The sequence below is a fragment of the Salmo salar genome, chromosome 06, assembly GCF_965601325.2.
Source record: "Salmo salar chromosome 06, fSalSal1, whole genome shotgun sequence".
Taxonomy (NCBI): Eukaryota; Metazoa; Chordata; class Actinopteri; order Salmoniformes; family Salmonidae; genus Salmo; species Salmo salar.
This window is the reverse complement of record NC_138296.1, coordinates 35,738,998-35,758,727: the sequence shown is the minus strand read 5'-3', so window position 1 is coordinate 35,758,727 and position 19,730 is coordinate 35,738,998. Positions and strand designations below refer to the sequence as shown.

General features: G+C 42.7%; 2 protein-coding genes across 3 annotated transcripts in view; both read left to right on the top strand.

Moving 5' to 3' along the window:
- Positions 1 to 1,802: 1,802 nt before the first annotated feature.
- Positions 1,803 to 5,159, top strand: LOC106607066 (importin subunit alpha-1). Of its 2 annotated transcripts, none has more exons than XM_014203641.3 (11): positions 1,803 to 1,889; positions 2,150 to 2,226; positions 2,337 to 2,477; positions 2,652 to 2,740; positions 2,865 to 3,130; positions 3,234 to 3,328; positions 3,526 to 3,789; positions 3,936 to 4,169; positions 4,281 to 4,463; positions 4,579 to 4,728; positions 4,826 to 5,159. In XM_014203641.3, the coding sequence occupies exons 1-11, from the start codon at positions 1,850 to 1,852 to the stop codon at positions 4,913 to 4,915; spliced, it is 1,629 nt and encodes a 542-aa protein (XP_014059116.3). In that variant the 5' UTR covers positions 1,803 to 1,849; the 3' UTR covers positions 4,916 to 5,159. The 2 variants fall into 2 exon arrangements, with proteins under 2 accessions (XP_014059116.3, XP_014059117.3); XM_014203642.3 differs by having other exon boundaries at positions 1,815 to 1,839.
- A 209-nt stretch (positions 5,160 to 5,368) lies between these two features.
- LOC106607065 (E3 ubiquitin-protein ligase SMURF2) overlaps positions 5,369 to 19,730 on the top strand; it is a 60,212-nt gene continuing 45,850 nt past the window's right edge. Inside the window, exon 1 of the mRNA XM_045720310.2 lies at positions 5,369 to 5,755. Within this exon, the coding sequence (XP_045576266.1) occupies positions 5,704 to 5,755 (52 nt within the window). The 5' untranslated portion in view covers positions 5,369 to 5,703. The remainder of the gene's footprint in view (positions 5,756 to 19,730) is intronic.

The following is a 19,730-nucleotide window of genomic DNA, read 5'->3' as shown; positions in this document are numbered from 1 at the left end:
GAGTTTCTGGAGATCCTCAAGCTCTGTCAGGTTGGATGGGGAGCGTCGCTGCACAGCTATTTTCAGGTCTCTCCAGAGATGTTCAATCAGGTTCAAGTCCGGGCTCTGGCTGGGCCACTCAAGGACATTCAGAGCCACTCCTGGGTTGTCTTGTCTGTATGCTTAGAGTCGTCCAGTTGGAAGGTGAACCTTCGCCTCAGTCTAAGAACCTGCTCCAAAGCACTCAGGACTCCATCAAGGATCTCTCTGTACTTTGCGCTGTTCATCTTTCCCTCGATCCTGACTAGTCTCCCAGTCGCTGAAAAACATCCCCACAGCATGATGCTGCCACCACCATGCTTCACCGTAGGGATGGTGCCAGGTTTCCTCCAGACGTGACGCTTAGCATTCAGGGGAAAGAGTTCAATCTTGGTTTCATCAGACCAGAGAATCTTGTTTCTCATGGTCAGAGTCCTTTAGGTGCTATTTGGCAAACTCCAAGCGGTCTGTCATGTGCCTTTTACTGAGGAGTGGCTTCCGTCTGGCCACTCTCTACCATAAAGGCCTGATTGGTGGAGTGCTACAGATATGGTTGTCCTTCTGGAAGGTTCTCCCTCCGAAAAGCAACTCTGGAGCTCATCGGGTTCTTGGTCACCTCTGTGACCAAGGCCCTTCTCCCCCAATTGCTCCATTTGGCCGGGCAACCAGCTCTAGGAAGAGTCTTGGTGGTTCCAAACTTCTTCCATTTAAGAATGATGAAGGTCACTGTTCTTGTGGACCTTCAATGCTGCAGACATTTTTTGGTACCCTTCCCCAGATCTGTGCCTCGACACAATCCTGTCTCAGCGCTCTACAGACAATTCCTTCAACCACATGGCTTGATTTTTGCTCTGACGCACTGTCAACTGTGGGAACTTATATAGACAAGTGTGTGCCTTTTCCAAATCATGTCCAATCAATTGAATTTACCACAGGTGGACTCCAAGTTGTAGAAACATCTCAAGGATGATCAATGGAAACAGGATGCACCTGAGCTCAATATCGAGTCTCACAGCAAAGGGTCTGAATACTTATGTAAATAAGGTATTTCTGTTTTTTATTTGTAATAAATATGCAAAAATTTCTAAAAACCTGTTTTTGTCATGATGTGGTATTGTGTGTAGATTGATGAGAAATAAAAAAAATGATTTAATACATTTTAGAATAAGGCTGTAACGTAACAAAATGCACTGTACATTATTTAATTGGCAGTTATGGGTAAGACCTTATGATCTCATCAACTAGCTGCATCTATATAATTAGAATTTCCGTTAATAGGACTGACCAGATGGGAGTCCAGTGACCCTTTATCCCCAGTTCCAGGCATTCATGTCTGGATTGTATGCATATACAATGCTATATTGTAGGACATGTAAATGCTATATTCAGAGGTTGATGTTGATTATTGGTCATGATACAAAATAGTCAGTGTAATGTTTATCCATATATCTTAACAGATTTTAGTTGTCTGGGTTCTCTGATTTTAAGCGTATCTTCTGGGCGGTTTGAAACAACTCCTTGAATTGCATCAGATTTAGATATTGATTTCCACACACAGACCTAAGCAGAAAACACATTTTGAACGGTTATATTTAATAACACAAAAGCAACTGTTCCAACATGAACTTGTTTGGAAAAATTGTTTCTTATATGATACTGATATAATACAAATTGAATGAGGGCATGGGATTACTGAAATCTCGCGATAGGTCTCTACTGACAACACTTCCAGAGCGCCCTGTGATTTTTCAAAACAGTCCAATAGGGTGATGCTTTTAATCGAACTGACCAACCAGGGAGCTTTGTGACAAGAATTTAAAGGTCTGTACAAATGTTCAATGTATTAGCTAGAATTTCTGAAGAAGGACCGGGTAAGTGCTTGTCAAGTACTCATATTTTGTACTGGTTGGCAAATATTCGATGTACTTCTATATATTACTGCTTTACTTTGTTGTTGGGGTTTGCTAGCAACTCTTCCTGGTCACTTGTGACTGATATAACTTTATAGAAAAGCCAAAAACGTGTTCTTGGATCCACGCTAGCAATTCGTATTATAAAGCTAGTTGTTACATTTCGTTTAGGTGTTCAAAAAAATATTTCTTTATCAAACTTCTTCGAACATTTTTATCAGTTTGCCCAAATATGTCTGCTGGCAACGAGAACGGTGTCCGTCTGGACAAGTTCAAGAATAAGGGAAAAGATGCGAATGTAAGTGACATGTATGCATGGCACATTTTTCACTTCAAATGTGTTCATGGCTTGCTAGCTAAATGAATCTGGCTAGGCACAGTCAATGACGATTGTTGATCACTTTGCAGGAACTTAGACGCAGGAGAGTAGAAGTGAACGTCGAACTTCGCAAGGCAAAGAAGGACGATCAGATCTTCAAAAGAAGAAATGTCACCACTTTGGTCGACGAGGCAACATCCCCACTTCAAGAGAAAAGCCAAAACTGTCAGGTGAGTTTGTTAGACCTGTCTGTTTATACAATTCCAGTGGCGCACAACTGGCCCAGCGTCATCCGGGTTAGGGGAGGGTTTGGCAGGGGAAGGCCGTAAAATAAGAATTTCTTCTTAATTGACTTGCCTAGTAAAATAATTCCAATGTAAACAACCTGTTGTCTTAATTTACAGGCCACTCGACAGTGGACCGTGGAGGAGATTCTTGCTGGTGTGAACAGTAACAACCTTGATGCCCAGCTCAATGCCACGCAAGCTGCAAGGTAAATTAATCAACTTAAAACTGTCTGGGAAATCCTGTATTTATTTTGGCAGTGTTTTTAAAATGTATTTTTAAGTGTTGGCTACCATGATCATGATTGGTTGCTTTTTCAATTCTCATTACAGGAAGTTGCTATCCCGTGAGAGACATCCTCCAATTGACCACATCATCAGTGCTGGGCTGATTCCTAAGTTAGTTGCTTTCTTGGGTTTGGAGTCAACCCCTATCCAGTTTGAGGCTGCCTGGGCTCTAACCAACATTGCATCTGGAACATCTGACCAGACCAGTGCTGTTGTGGAGGGCGGAGCCATTCCAGCCTTCATCAGACTTGTCATATCCCCCCACCCCCACATCAGCGAGCAGGCTGTGTGGGCTTTGGGTAACATTGCAGGTAAAGCATTCCTCTTGTTACAGTATCTCATCAGTGTATAGAGCCCTAAACTGCATAAGTGATCGCCCACCCCTAACCTTGTGTCCTTGATTTATTCTGTTAGGTGATGGGTCGGTCTACAGAGACCAGGTCATCAAGCATGGAGCTGTGGCCCCCCTGCTTAGTCTGCTCGCTGTCCCTGAGCTCTCTTTGTTCTCTGTAAGTGTTCTTAGTGCCTAGTACTCTTAATGTGGTGACCCTTGGCAACCATTCATAAGCAATGGACAGTCACTTGACTTGTTTGTGACATGTTACAAAGTATCAGTCTTGTTTTTTGATAACTCCTTGCCCCACATTACTTTCCTCACTGGCCACTGGGAGGTGCTGTAACTCTATTTATTTGTCTTTCTCTGCAGTCTGGCTACCTGAGGAACATCACCTGGACGTTGTCAAACTTGTGCCGCAACAAGAACCCGTCTCCCCCTCTGGCAGCTGTGCAGCAGATCCTGCCCACTCTGGTGCGTCTGCTGCACTATGATGATAAGGAGGTGCTGGCAGACACCTGCTGGGCATTGTCCTATCTGACCGACGGGCCCAACGATCGCATTGAGGTGGTGGTGCAGACTGGCCTGATCTCCCGCCTGGTGCAGCTGCTTGGCTCTGGGGAGATCTCTGTTGTGGTATGTGCCCAGTCTAGTTATCCTGCAGAGGTGGTGGGCTGTCATCTACATTGATGAAGTAGTCACCATATTTATATATTTCAACATCTATGCTACTATGTCTTTTTTCACCCAAGTGCCCACTGTCTTTGACCTGTCTCCTTCAGACTCCTTCTCTGCGTGCCATTGGAAATATGGTGACTGGCACGGATGAGCAGACTCAGGCCGTACTCAACGCTGGGGCCCTCTCCATGTTCCCTGGCCTGCTTCGCCATCACAAGAGTAACATCCAGAAGGAGGCCTTCTGGACCCTGTCCAACATCACTGCAGGGAGAGACTCTCAGATCCAGGATATCATTAATGCTGGCCTGGTCCCTCTCATGGTGGATGTCCTACGCAAGGTATGTAGGTTTGTTTTCTGTAGTAATATCTTATATGGTAGGGTTTGTATAATTAGGAATGGTGGGATATTTTTTGTATAGTACTTATTCCTCATCTGCTTTTCTATACAGGGTGACTACAAGACTCAGAAAGAGGCAGTTTGGGCAATAACCAACTTTACCAGTGGGGGCACAGTTGAACAGGTTGTGTACCTTGTTCAAGCCAATGTGCTGGAGCCTCTGTTGAATCTACTCTCAACAAAGGACAGCAAAACCATCCTTGTCATCTTGGATGCCATCACCAACATTTTCCTGGTAAGGGGACCTTCTCGCCAAGAATTAGTAAATCTTATTACCGGTATAGACATTTGTACCCTATGACTGCAAGATTCGGGTGACATATTTATTCTTAACTTGTTTTGTCCATCAGGCTGGAGATAAGATTGGTGAAGCAGACAAGCTGTGCATGATGATCGAGGAATGCGGTGGGCTAGACAAGATTGAAGCTCTGCAGTCCCATGAGAATGAGCTTGTCTACAAGGCCTCTCTCAACCTGATTGAGAAATATTTCTCTGGCGAGGTGAGCATTGTTGTGTAATGGTGACTAATTTAACCTGTTCTATTATAGATGGTATGTTTCCTTTGCCTCAATTCTTCTTGCATGTTCTGTTTTCTAGGAAGAGGAAGACCAATGTGTTGCTCCAGAATTGACAACCAATGGCTATGCATTCCAGATCAGTGAGAACCAAAGCACTTTCAACTTCTAAATACCACTTTTCCTTTCATCTCTACTGTATACTGCCACTGTTTGTCCTCTGTAATAATGGACTTCTATTGTCTGAAATGTACATGTGTTATAAATGTCTGTAAATACATTTCTTAAAAGAAATTCCAACTACTGTAATTTGTTTGGATGGATTGACAATGCATTGAATTCCAATATGAATCTTTATAGCTTCCACCCTCTTGTTTCTTTAAGAACTAAATGCAAATAAACACTTTGCTACGGTATCTGGACTGTCAGACACTTAATTTTTTTTATTTTTAATTACCCCAGCAATCCGAAATGTCACTTGTCTGACAAAGCTGTATTTTCTCAGTCATTGGCATTTTGGCATCCGATAATTTCAGTTTAGCCAAGCCATACAGGCAGATGTTTCCATCCCCATTTCGTCATTGGTCATTTACTTACTAGCCTCCCTGAAGTGGGATCGGCACTGAAGGGCGCACGAGCTCAACAGTTCAACTCTCGTCTGGCTGGGAGGAGGACTGAATTCCAATCGGTCCGAAGCTGAAGATGTGAAGTGTGAACTCGGTTCGCTTGCTTACTGTAAAATAATTAGTCGGCCAGAACCCCGATTTGCAAGAGTATTTGGTCAATCAAATGCACTCTGCGGCATCCTATCTAGCAATTGTTTTTGTATGTGCGCGACAGCGATTGTGTGATCATGATGGCAGCAGTGCTGTCTACATCCGGGCAACAATGCCTTCACTCCATTATTGTTACTTCGGTCTGAAACTGGTTAGTCTTATTAAATATTAAACTGGAAGCAAGATGTCTAACCAAGGAGTTCGGCGAAATGGTCCGGTTAAACTGCGTTTAACAGGTAAGAGACTCAAAATATTGTCCCTCCACAAATGTGGCAACCTAGCGCGACCTAGCTACTATAGCTAGTTATGTTTATTGTGTGTCGCTAGCTCAGCTAACGACGTTAGTTTGTAGGACAAACGTGTGTGTTCGAAAGGGTGCTTGCTGTGGTTTAAAAGTTTGGGCGCACTTTAATATTTCGAGTAGGGCACGTTATGTATGTGGCAAATTAAACAAAAACTAGACTAAACGACACAGTAGCTAGATTACTGGGTAACGTTTCAGAAATATGATTTATAACGCGTGCTAAATTAGACAGTTAGCTAGCTTGTTGGCTTCTAATGTTAGCTAACCAGCTAATTTAACGTTAGCACAGGCAAAACAAAAGTAATCCGCCTGGGATTACTGTGAGTAGCTGGTTAACGAAATAGTAACATCACTAGTTTAATCAAGCTAGTTAAGAAATACTTGCTGTGCTAATTCAATTACGTCCACAATTTTGTGTAAGAACACTGTTAGGATAGATTACCCTGTTTCATTTTTAAACGACGCATATACCATAGTAGTCATGTTGGTAACTAACATTCTCATTAATTGCCATAAGTCTCATTGTCCCACATGACTATTCCTTGTGCTATTAATTTAGCTAATAAAACAATGCCATAGTTACTACACAATCTGTGTAATTGAAGCATCTAGATGGCGACAAAATGAGCTAGATGGAGAGACTATGGCTGCGTTTACACAGGGAGACCAATTCTGATCTTTTGCACAATTATTGCTGGGGGGAAAATTTGTTGGAAAAGATGGGAATTGGTCTGTCAGTGTAAACGCAGCATATCTCCCAGACAGTCCACATCATACTGCAAAGTGGGGATCAATTTCTCCCCCCCCCCCCCCCCCCCAGAATACTGTGGCTGTGATGCAAACAGGTCCTCAACGCACTCTCTGGGTCGCTCTTATTTGGTTTGTACCATTTCAACACAAACAGTGAAACGTTTACATGAGAGGACATTGTTTTGACTGGGAGAGGGGATGACAGCAGTGGTGTTTGATGTACCTCCAGGATCAGGGCCGAGTCAAATTCCAGGCCTTTCCATTCACCAGGAAGAGCCAAATTAAATATTTAAGCTAGTGCTGTTTCTGATAAAAATGAGTCTAGTGGTGAATGGTGAAAAGAGATTACTCTCAATGGTGTTGCTTAAATCACCTGTGCTACAGAGGCCTCGTTTACACAGGAAGCCCAATTCAGATCTTTTGCCCAATTTTTGGCAAAATATCTGATTGCTCAAAAGACCAATTAGTGGAAAAGATCAGAGTTGGGCTGCATTGTAAACGCAGCTTTAAGCATTGAGAGTTCTGACGACCTGTGAATTTGTCCAGATGTGAGGTAACTTTCCGCACAAATTCTACTGGTGTAACCAGGTTAACAAGGTTTGAACTAGATGGCCCCATTGAAATGTTTCCAATGTAATATCCTGAACCTAAGACAGATTTTGGTGTCTGTTTTGTTTGTCTGAACTACATGGTGGTCAAGTGCAACACTGTTTTCTGTCTTTGTAAATTGCCCGCTGTGAATTAGTCTGTCGTTCCACTTAGCGATTGACTGCATTGGTGTCTTGGAGAAATAGTAAGAATGTGAATTCACTGTCAAAAACAAGGAGAGTATGATCACATGGACCTCTTTTCCTGACTTTACACAAAATGTGTATTTGCTCACTTAACTACTGTTTCATATTTGCTTTTCTGCCTGTCTTCCACATGTCTGTCAGTTGAACTGAAGTGTTTTTCTTATTCTGCCATCTTCTCCCCAGGGAAGGTTTCTTTTAGAATTAGGCTATGTAAAATTGTGCAGCGTTATCCATATGCTCCTCCACAGCCGGACTCGCTCTGGGCAGGGAAGGACGTTGTTTAGGGAGTCAGAGCTGTGGTGGTATGTCCTCCTTACCTGACTACACATTAGTGATTGGGGGGGTCGATAGTAGAGGTCGACTGATTATGATTTTTCAATGCCGATACCGCTTATTGGAGGACCAAAAAAACCAATACCGATTTAATCGGACGATTTTTAAATACACTGCTCAAAAAAATAAAGGGAACACTTAAACAACACAGTGTAACTCCAAGTCAATCACACTTCTGTGAAATCAAACTGTCCACTTAGGAAGCAACACTGATTGACAATACATTTCACATGCTGTTGTGCAAATGGAATAGACAACAGGTGGAAATTATAGGCAATTAGCAAGACACCCCCAATAAAGGAGTGGTTCTGCAGGTGGTGACCACAGACCACTTCTCAGTTCCTATGCTTCCTGGCTGATGTTTTGGTCACTTGAATGCTGGCGGTGCTTTCACTCTAGTGGTAGCATGAGACGGAGTCTACAACCCACACAAGTGGCTCAGGTAGTGCAGCTCATCCAGGATGGCACATCAATGCGAGCTGTGGCAAGAAGGTTTGCTGTGTCTGTCAGCGTAGTGTCCAGAGCATAGAGGCGCTACCAGGAGACAGGCCAGTACATCAGGAGACGTGGAGGAGGCCGTAGGAGGGCAACAACCCAGCAGCAGGACCGCTACCTCCGCCTTTGTGCAAGGAGGAGCACTGCCAGAGCCCTGCAAAATGACCTCCAGCAGGCCACAAATGTGCATGTGTCTGCTCAAACGGTCAGAAACAGACTCCATGAGGGTGGTATGAGGGCCCGACGTCCACAGGTGGGGGTTGTGCTTACAGCCCAACACCGTGCAGGATGTTTGGCATTTGCCAGAGAACACCAAGATTGGCAAATTCGCCACTGGCGTCCTGTGCTCTTCACAGATGAAAGCAGGTTCACACTGAGCACATGTGACAGACGTGACAGTCTGGAGACACCATGGAGAACGTTCTGCTGCCTGCAACATCCTCCAGCATGACCGGTTTGGCGGTGGGTCAGTCATGGTGTGGGGTGGCATTTCTTTGGGGGGCCGCACAGCCCTCCATGTGCTCGCCAGAGGTAGCCTGACTGCCATTAGGTACCGAGATGAGATCCTCAGACCCCTTGTGAGACCATATGCTGGTGCGGTTGGCCCTGGGTTCCTCCTAATGCAAGACAATGCTAGACCTCATGTGGCTGGAGTGTGTCAGCAGTTCCTGCGAGAGGAAGGCATTGATGCTATGGACTGGCCCGCCCGTTCCCCAGACCTGAATCCAATTGAGCACATCTGGGACATCATGTCTCGCTCCATCCACCAACGCAACGTTGCACCACAGACTCAAGGAGTTGGCGGATGCTTTAGTCCAGGTCTGGGAGGAGATCCCTCAAGAGACCATCTGCCACCTCATCAGGAGCATGCCTAGGTGTTGTAGGGAGGTCATACAGGCACATGGAGGCCACACACACTACTGAGCCTCATTTTGACTTGTTTTAAGGACATTACATCAAAGTTTCAACAGCCTGTAGTGTGGTTTTCCACTTTAATTTTGAGTGTGACTCCAAATCCAGACCTCCATGGGTTGATAAATTGGATTTCCATTGATTATTTGTGTGTGATTTTGTTGTCAGCACATTCAACTATGTAAAGAAAAAAGTGTTTAATAAGATTATTTATTTCATTCAAATCTAGGATGTGTTGTTTAAGTGTTCCCTTTATTTTTTTGAGCAGTATATATTTGTCATGATGACAATTACAACAATACTGAATGAACACTATTTTAACTTAATATAATACATTAATAAAATCAATTTAGTCTCAAATAAATAATGAAACATGTTCAATTTATTTTAAATAATGCAAAATTGCAGTGTTGGAGAAGAAAGTAAAAGTGCAATATGTGCCATGTAAAAAAAGCTACCTTTTTAAGTGCTTTGCTCAGAACATGAGAACATATGAAAGCTGGTGATTCCTTTTAACATGAGTCTTCAATATTCCCAGGTAAGAAGTTTTAGGTTATTATAGGACTATTTATCTCTTTACCATTTGTATTTCATATACCTTTGACTATTGGATGTTCTTATAGGCACTATAGTATTGCCAGCCTAATCTTGGGAGTTGATAGGCTTGAAGCACAGCACAGAGCTGCTGGGAAACACAGGAAAGTGCTGTTTGAATGCTTACAAGCCTGCTGCTGTCTACCACCACTGACTGCTATATCAAATCATTGACTTAATTATAATATAATAAACACACGGAAATACGAGCCTTTGGTCATTAATATGGTCGAATCCGGAAACGATCATTTGGAAAACAAAACGTTTATTCTTTCAGTGAAATACGGAACCATTCTGTATTTTATCGAACGGGTGGCAACCCTAAGTGTAAATATTGCTGTTACATTGCACAACCTTCAATGTTATGTCATAATTATGTAAAATTCTGGCAAATTAATTACGGTCTTTGTTAGGAAGAAATGGTCTTCACACAGTTCGCAACGAGCCAGGCGGCCCAAACTGCTGCATATACCCTGACTCTACTTGCAAAGAACGAAAGAGAAGTGGCACAATTTCCCTAGTTAAAAGAAATTCATGTTAGCAGGCAATATTAACTAAATATGCAGGTTAATGTGCTTGTGTATTGATTTTAAGAAAGACATTGATGTTTATGGTTAGGTACACATTGGTGCAACGACGGTGCTTCTTTTCGTGAATGCGCTTGTTAAATCACCCGTTTGGCAAAGTAGGCTGTGATTCAATGATAAATAAACAGGCATCGCATTGATTATATGCAACGCAGGACAAGCTAGATAAACTAGTAATATCAACCATGTGTGGTTAACTAGCGATTATGTTAAGATTGATTTATTTTTTATAAGACAAGTTTAATGCTAGCTAGAAACTTACCTTGGCTCCTTGCTGCACTCGCGTAACAGGTGGTCAGCCTGCCACGCAGTCTTCTCATGGAGCGCAATGTAATTGGCCATAATCGGCGTCCAAAAATGCTGATTACCGATTGTTATGAAAACTTGAAATCGGCCCTAATTAATCGGCCATGCCGTTACATATCGGGATTTTATTTTTGACGATATATCGTTTGGACAATATCGCAATATTATTTTTGCGCTGGTTGGCTGTACCTTCACCAAAACTCCAATATTTTTCCTTCGTAGCTTGTTCTCCATATTTCTCCATTCTCCATCTGTCAAATATTGTATAAACTAAATCACTATTTGGGCATGATAAGATGACACGATTGTGAAAATCTAATGTGTTTACTTACTGATAGGTGAGTTTGTATAAGTAATGAATGTCTGAGCATGAGTCGTGAATTGATAATAGCAGAATTGATAATGGCAGCTTGTTAGATGTAGTTGACTTTGACACATTGCTGTTGATGAGTTTGTTATTGGGTAAACCCTGAATGATGAGTTGTTACATGCGAGCAGTCTTGTCGCTGTTTGCGTTCCTCTGAGCTTCTCCTTGCTGACATACCCCCATCCATTGGAACCAGATGTTGCAGACGGTTGCCAGCTTTTAAACTGGAAAAATATGGCAAGCAAGCCGCTAAAACTAACACTTGTGGTGAGAATTGCCCCTTGAATACACAAGACAGGTTTCCATTATGCTCTACAGCTGATCACTCTTAAATTATGTCACACAAACATGGTTAATGGCACAATACATGATCCGGTAAGTAATAAATTACTGCGTTAAAATATGGCTCAATGCGGAGCACCTTATCTGACCAGCTCTAAATTGTATTACTCAAACATGGTTCATGACCAAATGGTATCCATTCCAAACAGCCATAAATTTGTCAGGACACAGCACATGCTAACTTATCTGTCTCCCATAAAGTAATTTGAACAAAGAAGCTGTGGAAGGGAGAAGTGATCCCTCCATTTTAACACTGAGGCCTCTGATCCCCAGCTGTTTGTAGCCGAGAGCTGAATTCGCCTCACCCACCAACAGATTTGAACAGCACAGACATTGATTAAGAGATCTCCATAGCATCAGTAAAATGAAACGCTTAGCAATAGGTTCAAAAAAAATATATGTAAGGGCCGTCTGTTCGTAATTTTATTGTCTGACCCTTTGTTAGTTGATTCAACTCTATTTGTTTAGCATGCATATTACTCTTCTGGGTTTTGCCATGTACAGGAAAGAGGGAAGAACTAACTATGGGAATGTCTAGCATTCTCCACAAAAGCATCCCCCCTCTTTCTTTCTGTGAGTCACTCAGTCCTGTTCTTTCCGACTGTAAACTGCCCCCCTCCCAGTCCTAAGCGCGTGTCACCCCCACCCTCAGTGAGAGAGAAAGCTGTCGTGTGGTGCTGGGTTTCTCTGACTCAGTCAGTGGTTTTGGATCTTTCTTTTGACTGGGAACCAGCTACTATTGAGGACAGCATTGAACAAAGCTGCAGCTTTGTCAGGTTTACCTATTGAAATGTCTACATTTTATTTAGTTGATTATAGTTGCTAGCTACCTCACTGGGATCTTATAAAATGGGCTGTTGAAAGAACACAGATGCACTTTTCTCATTTAAATCAAAGCGGCCCCAAAAAAATCCTTGTGACAATAGGTTGCGAGACTAAACATTCTCTTGCTGTACAAATCTGATTGAAGGATCCATTCTCTGTCGTCCTTAGTCTACCGATTGGGTTAACATGTTAGTTAGTGGGGGGAAACTTGCAGCTGGGCACAGATGGTGCTACAGAGGCACAGGACTTAATGATCAAGAGTTCTTAATGTGTGCTGAGTCTGCCTGGTGCGTTCATGTGGCTTAGGCCGTTTTACAGAGTGCCTGTATGGAAGTGATTTTCGTCATCTGGGTGTTCAGACGGGATACATCGTAAATACACAATGATTAAGTACATGTGGGGAACTGTTGACTTTGCTACTCCATTACAGAACTGCAGAACAGTTCCACATTTTGCTTAAAGAGAAGGAAAACAAAACAATAGCAATTATTGCGCGTCATTTGTAAATGTTTTCCTTCCCCCGCTGAGGGCCCTCCAATAATTGCAATTTTTCCATAAATTAATTGACTAGTGTTGGCTTTCCTGTTGGTTCAGCTGCTCTTCAACGAGGACAAAGGCTTCTGCGGTCACACTCCCAAACCGCTGCCAGCAACGGAGCCGAGGCCAGATGTAGAGGCGCAGTGGGCAGCATCGGAGAGGAAGCTCTTTACAGACGAACACTTGTCCAAATGTCACCCCTGACAGGTGGGGAGCAGACAAGAGAAACTCCCTTTGAGTTTCATAGTAATAATGAAGTGAAGAATTGCAGTCCTGTTACTCGGCAGGACTGTCGGTTGGTCCTCATGTTTTGCTCAGATTGCTGGGTGGATTATGAGGCCTGTCCTCTCTACAGTCCAATGTGTTTGAGCAATCAGTCGGTGGTGGGACCTTAGGAGAGTGGTGCTCCCAACTAGGCCGAGCATAGGGTGGCCCATCAGACAGAGCTGGATTATCTTCAGTGGTGGATCGTTTTCCCAAATTCAGAGTTCTTTATTGAACTTAATGCTGGCTAAGGTTGGTGTGTGTGTGTGTGTGTTTGTGCGCTTATCTCACTGACTCAATACATTCCATTCAAGTCGGGTTAATGGATTATAGTTTCCTTGTCTCATTTAGAAACTAAATTCACAGACCACCTCACATTCCCCTTTTCTATAGACAGGTGGTTTGTTTACCAAACTAACTGATGTGTGCACAACTTTGGGGCAGCACAGATGGGGTTGGCTTACAAACAAAGGTTTATTGACATGTAAACCATATTTCATCTTAATGTTTATTCAGAACATAAATACATTTGCCCAATAAGCACTGGTGTCTCTCAAATGCATCATTACAGTTGTTGATTAGCTAGCTAGTGAATTTTAGCCATGTTGGCAAAGCTGTGACATAAGTCAAAACACCTCAAAACAAGACAACTAGCTGAAACAGCCACCTATGATTCCCCCACAGAGCTACAGCAATGACAAGAAGCTGCCATCTGACCATTCAGAATCATAACACAGCCTTTTGCCTCTTCGATGTGAGTGCATCATTGTTTCGACGTTGTCAACCAACCCGTCTGTCTATACTCCGCTCTGTCTTGCCTATGTTCTTAGTGAAACTAGAGGGCATCCAATGATAAGCAGGTGCTGAGCGTGAGTATCAGTCGACAGAACATCTGCAGCCAGCCCCTCTCTGATGATTAGTGCTTTCCGGGCAGCGGCTGACATTATTTACAAGCGCCCCTCCACCTTACTGTCTGACAGAGGAACCACTCTCCGCACCTGCTCTGCCTCGGGGTTGTCCATTTTGATCATTCTCCACCCCAGTTTCCTATTTACACACTGACATATCTGCATTTCACACCGCCGCTCCGAAGAAGCCCCTCTGTCAGCTTCCCAAGGAGACGCCGTCTGGGGGCCGTGCGGACAGTGGAAGTTTTCTCCGAATTGAATGGTAATCCTCCTGGGTGGTTGAAAGGGCGCCTTCAAAGGCCTGATGTGTTAACCTGGCAGAGCCGGTTAATGGGTCAGAATTGGATTAGCGGTGAGGGGGAGCTCTAGTGAGAATGAATCTGATGCTTGTCTGCAGGCTCCTCATATCACTGCTGCCTGAACTCCATTCTTTTCCTCCCTATGCTCATTCGCGCTCTTTTCTCTAACGCTGCCTTTGAAGTGAGAAATGTCACTTTGGGGTATTTTTTCCACTAGGATTCACTTTAGATGCCCTTGTTGTTTTCAGTTAAATAGTACAGAAAAAGTATTGGGTACTTAGAAATGGGTTGTGTTTGGTCTTACTCCCTTGACCAATGTAGACTAGTCGTAATATCTAGTGTCTTCTAGGGATAGTGTGAGATTATGGAAATACATTTTTAAAACGTATATCTGCTTGCAATATGAAGGAAGCTCGCGGTAGTTTTGCGAGCTGATGCTAACTAGCGTTATATGTTGTATAGCTGCAGTGGAATGTGTTGTTTTACAGGGTTAGCCATAGTTATACAGGGCTTCTGGAGCAAATTAGGGGTAAGTGCCTTGCTCAAGGGCAAATATATATATATATATATATATATATATATATATATATATCTTTCTCACAGGATGTTGGTTGCACTTTAATTGGGGAGGACAGGCTTGTGGTAATGGCAGGAGCTGAATGAGTGGAATCATATCAAACACATGGTTTCCATTTGCTCCATTCCGGCCATTATTATGAGCCGTCCTCCCCTCAGCAGCCTCCTTGCTGAGATATATATATATATATATATATATATATATATATCTCAGCAAAAAAAAAAGAAACGTCCCCTTTTCAGGACCCTGTCTTTCAAAGATAATTCGTAAAAATCCAAATAACTTCACAGATCTTAATTGTAAACGGTTTAAACAGTGTTTCCCATGCTTGTTCAATGAACCATAAACAATTAATGAACCATGCACCTGTGGAACGGTCATTAAGACAAACTAACCGTTTATAGACGGTAGGCAATTAAGGTCACAGTTATGAAACTTAGGACACTAAAGCGGCCTTTCTACTGACTCTGAATAACACCAAAAGAAAGATGCCCAGGGTCCCTGCTCATTTGCGTGAACGTGCCTTAGGCATGCTGCAAGGAGGCATTAGGTCTGCAGATGTGGCCAGGGCAATAAATTGCAATGTCCGTACTGTGAGACGCCTAAGACAGCGCTACAGGAGACAGGACGGACAGCTGATCGTCCTCGCTGTGGCAGACCACGTGTAACAACACCTGCACAGGATCGGTACATCCGAACGTCACACCTGCGGGACAGGTACAGGATGGCAACAACAACTGCCCGAGTTACACCAGGAACGCACAATCCCTCCATCAGTGCTCAGACTGTTCGCAATAGGCTGAGAGAGGCTGGACTGAGGGATTGTAGGCCTGTTGTAAAGCAGGTCCTCATCAGACATCACTGGCAACAACATTGCCTATGGGCACAAACCGTCGCTGGACCAGACAGGACTGGCAAAAAGTGCTCTTCACTGATGAGTCGCAGTTTTGTCTCACCAGAGGTGATGGTCGGATTCGCGTTTATCGTCGAAGGAATGAGCGTTACACCGAGGCCTGTACTCTGGAGCAGGATCGATTTGGAGGTGGAGGGTCGTTGCGGTCTGAGGCGGTGTGTCACAGCATCATCGGACTGAGCTTGTTGTCATTGCAGGCAATCTCAATGCTGTGCGTTACAGGGAAGACATCCTCCTCCCTCATGTGGTACCCTTCCTGCAGGCTCATCCTGACATTACCCTCCAGCATGACAATGCCACCAGCCATACTGCTCGTTCTGTGCGTGATTTCCTGCAAGACAGGAATGTCAGTGTTCTGCCATGGCCAGCGAAGAGCCCGGATCTCAATCCCATTGAGTTCGTCTGGGACCTGTTGGATCGGAGGGTGAGGGCCAGAGCCGTTCCCCGCAGAAATGTCCGGGAACTTCCAGGTGCCTTGGTGGAAGAGTGGGGTAACATCTCACAGTAAGAAATGGCAAATCTGGTGCAGTCCATGAGGAGGAGATGTACTGCAGTACTTAATGCATTTGGTGGTCACACCAGATACTGGCTGTTACTTTTGGTTTTGACCCCCCCTTTGTTCACAGACACATTATTCAATTTCTATTCGTCACATGTCTGTGGAAGTTGTTCAGTTTGTTTCAGTTGAATCTTGTTATGTTCATACAAATATTTACACATGTTAATAAGTTTGCTGAAAATAAACGCAGTTGACAGTGAGAGAACGTTTCTTTTTTTGCTGAGTTTATATATGTGTGTGTTGTGTTGTGTTGGGGTGGGGTTAATATTCGGGATGGAAAGACGCTTTTCAGTGTAAACTTTAATGACTAAAACCAGATATAAAGTATGTAGAAAAGATAATGGACCTATATTTTTTCATAATTTAATCTTTGAGAACTAACAATCACCAAAATAAAAGGCCAACATTCAGGGAGAATTGAACATTTCAAAAGCAATGAATATAGCAGTAAAAGAGCACAGTGGCAAAATGAATAGATTTGCAGGAAATTTGCTTTAAAACTGCAAAAAATGTATCTCAACTACATGGAGATTTTTTTTTTTAATTGCAGGAAATTGGCTTACAAATGTTAATCTTCTCTACACCAGCAAGATGGGGGGCCTCTATTATTTAGTTTTTTAAACTGCTGAGCCGACCGCGCACCTTGCCATGCCCCCAGCCACGCCCACCACCTAAGCCTCTTTTTGATCCAGAAAAAACCTGACATCAGACATGTCTATGAATCCACACAAGACACGGGGCGGCAGGTAGCCTAGTGCGTTGGACTAGTAACCGAAAGGTTGCACGATCGAATCCCCGTGCTGACAAAAGATCTGTCGTACTGCCACTGAACAAGGCCGTTAACCCACTGTTCCTAGGCCGTCATTGAAAATAAGAATTTGTTCTTTACTGACTTGCCTAGTTAATTAAAGGTAAAATAAAAAAAAAAATATGAATCCACACAGTGTAACAGGTCATGTACAGTAGCGGTCTTTAGTACAGGGCAGAGGGGCCTGTAGCATGGCCAAGTGCCTTAAGTCAGACACTCAGCCCTCTTATTAGATTAGAGGTCGACCGATTTATGATTTTTCAACGCCGATACTGATTATTGGAGGACCAAAAAAAGCTGATACCGATTAATCGGACAATTGTTATATATGTATTTGTAATAAATTACAATTACAACAATACTGAATAAACGATTAACATTTTTATTTTAACTTAATATAATACATAAATAAAATCAATTTAGTCTCAAATAAATAATGAAACATGCTCAATAATGCAAAAACACAGTGTTGGAGAAGAAAGTAAAAGTGCAATATGTGCCATGTAAAAAAGCTAACGTTTAAGTTCCTTGCTCAGAACATGAGAACATATGAAAGCTGCTGGATCAATATTCCCAGTTCTTCAATATTCCCAGTTAAGAAGTTTTAGGTTGTAGTTATTATAGGAATTATGACGTGTCGACTATATCTCTCTATACCATTTGTATTTCATATACCTTTGACTATTGGATGCTCTTATAGGCAGTTTAGTATTGCCAGCCTAATCTCGGGAGTTGATAGGCTTGAAGTCATAAACAGCGCTGTGAATCAAGCATTGCTAAGAGCTGCTGTTTGAATGAATTCTTACGTGCCTGCTGCTGCCTACCACGGCTCAGTCAGGCTGCTCTATCAAATATCAAATCATAGACTTAATTATAATATAATAAACACACAGAAATACGAGTCTTTGGTTATTAATATGGTCAAACCGGAAACTATCATTTCGAAAACAAAACGTTTATTCTTTCAGTGAAATACGGAACCATTCTGTATTTTATCGAAAGGGTGGCAACCCTAAGTCTAAATATTACTGTTACATTGCACAACCTTCAATGTTATGTCATAATTATGTAAAATTCGGGCAAATTAATTACGGTCTTTGTTAGGAAGAAATGGCTTTTCAACAGTTCGCAACGAGCCAGGCGGCCCAAACTGCTGCATATACCCTGACTCTGTTTGCACTGAACCCAAGAGAAGTGACACAATTTCCCTAGTTAATATTGCCTGCTAACATGAATTTCGTTTAACTACATATGCTGGTTTAAAAAAAATATACTTGTGTATTGATTTTAAGAAAGGCATTGATGTTTATGGTTAGGTACATTACTGCAACGATTGTGCTTTTTTCACAAATGGGCTTTTGTTAAATCATCACCCGTTTGGTGAAGTTGAAGTAGGCTGTGATTCGATGATAAATTAACAGGCACCACATTGATTATATGCAATGCAGAACAAGCTAGATAAACTAGTAATATCATAAACCATGTGTAGTTAACTAGTGTTTATGTGAAGATTGATTTAAAAAAAAATAATATACGTTTAATGCTAGCTAGCAACTTACCATGGCTCCTTACAGCCACAAGGTCCTTTTGATGCTGCGCTCAGGTAACAGGTGGTCAGCCTGCCACGCAGTCTCCTTGTGGATTGCAATGTAATCGGCCATAATTGGCGTCTAAAAAGGCCGATTACCGATTGTTATGAAAACTTGAAAATGTCCCTAATTAAATTGGTTGACCTCTACACTAGATATCCAGACTTGTTTCCGTTTCCAGGAAAAGGTGGTGGGGTACCTAGAATGTTCCTGGGTTCTGCTGTAAACCTGGATTGATGTGATTAACCCATACCTCTCTAACCTTGAGCAGATAGGGGTCTCTAAGTCACCAATGTTATGGGATGCTTGGTGTGAAAACCAAAAGGCACTCACAGCTGACACAAAGCATCTGTCTGTGCCCAGCCTGCCGTTGAGCCCTTGGTCCTCTGAGGAGATAGATCACGAGATGTTTATATTCACACCAGATCACATTTCAAATGGCATTTCCACTAAAGTTGAACAAATATGCCAAGGCTTCCTGTAAATGATTTTTGTATGTGAGCAAAGAGGATGACTGTTTTAAAATGTCTATTTCTGAAGACTGTCATGTCCGGTAGTTGGCTAGTTAGAAAGTCACCAAACATTATGCCCCTTCTCCTTTTTAAATAGAATTACACTTCATTCAGCAAGTATTTTTTGCTGTTTGACTGTCTTAAGGACGGCCAGGTATCCTTCTTTTAAAATGGCTGCATACACGGTCTCGTTGAGAGGACCCAGTTAACGCTGTTATTACAAGGACTACTCTCAACACGATTGCACAGCCTTCAACTCATTCTATCGTCCTAGAGTTATAGGGACTCTCCAGAATGAGGTCGGTAACCTTATCCTTGTAGAAAGAAGAGGGACTCTGTGTCAGATTTCGGTCTTTTTAAATTCGGGTGCCTTGTTTGCGAGATTGACCCAGTTATTGTGTAACTGTCTGCTTAATAAGTTGTGGCTTGCTAGGTGGAAAATCATTATGAAAGTACCTTCCCCATCCAGGATTGCTCCATTAAAACAATCGCTACAATGGCCCGATGATTCATTGTGGTTTAGCTGGATCAGAGGCCGCAGACACTCCAGCCAGTCAAGTCTAGAGTATGAGGTCAAGGTTTCAATGTGCATTATCATTCAGATGGGATGTGTAATTACAGCCCTGGTCTGACTCA

What these genes read in the sequence shown, in the direction of transcription:
- LOC106607066 (XM_014203641.3), top strand. Translation starts at nt 1,850, where the DNA reads ATGTTCAATGTATTAGCTAGAATTTCTGAAGAAGGACCGG. An exon ending in ATAAGGGAAAAGATGCGAAT is followed by an intron (nt 2,227 to 2,336) that starts GTAAGTGACATG and finishes ATCACTTTGCAG; the next exon opens with GAACTTAGACGCAGGAGAGT. An exon ending in GGCTTTGGGTAACATTGCAG is followed by an intron (nt 3,131 to 3,233) that starts GTAAAGCATTCC and finishes TTATTCTGTTAG; the next exon opens with GTGATGGGTCGGTCTACAGA.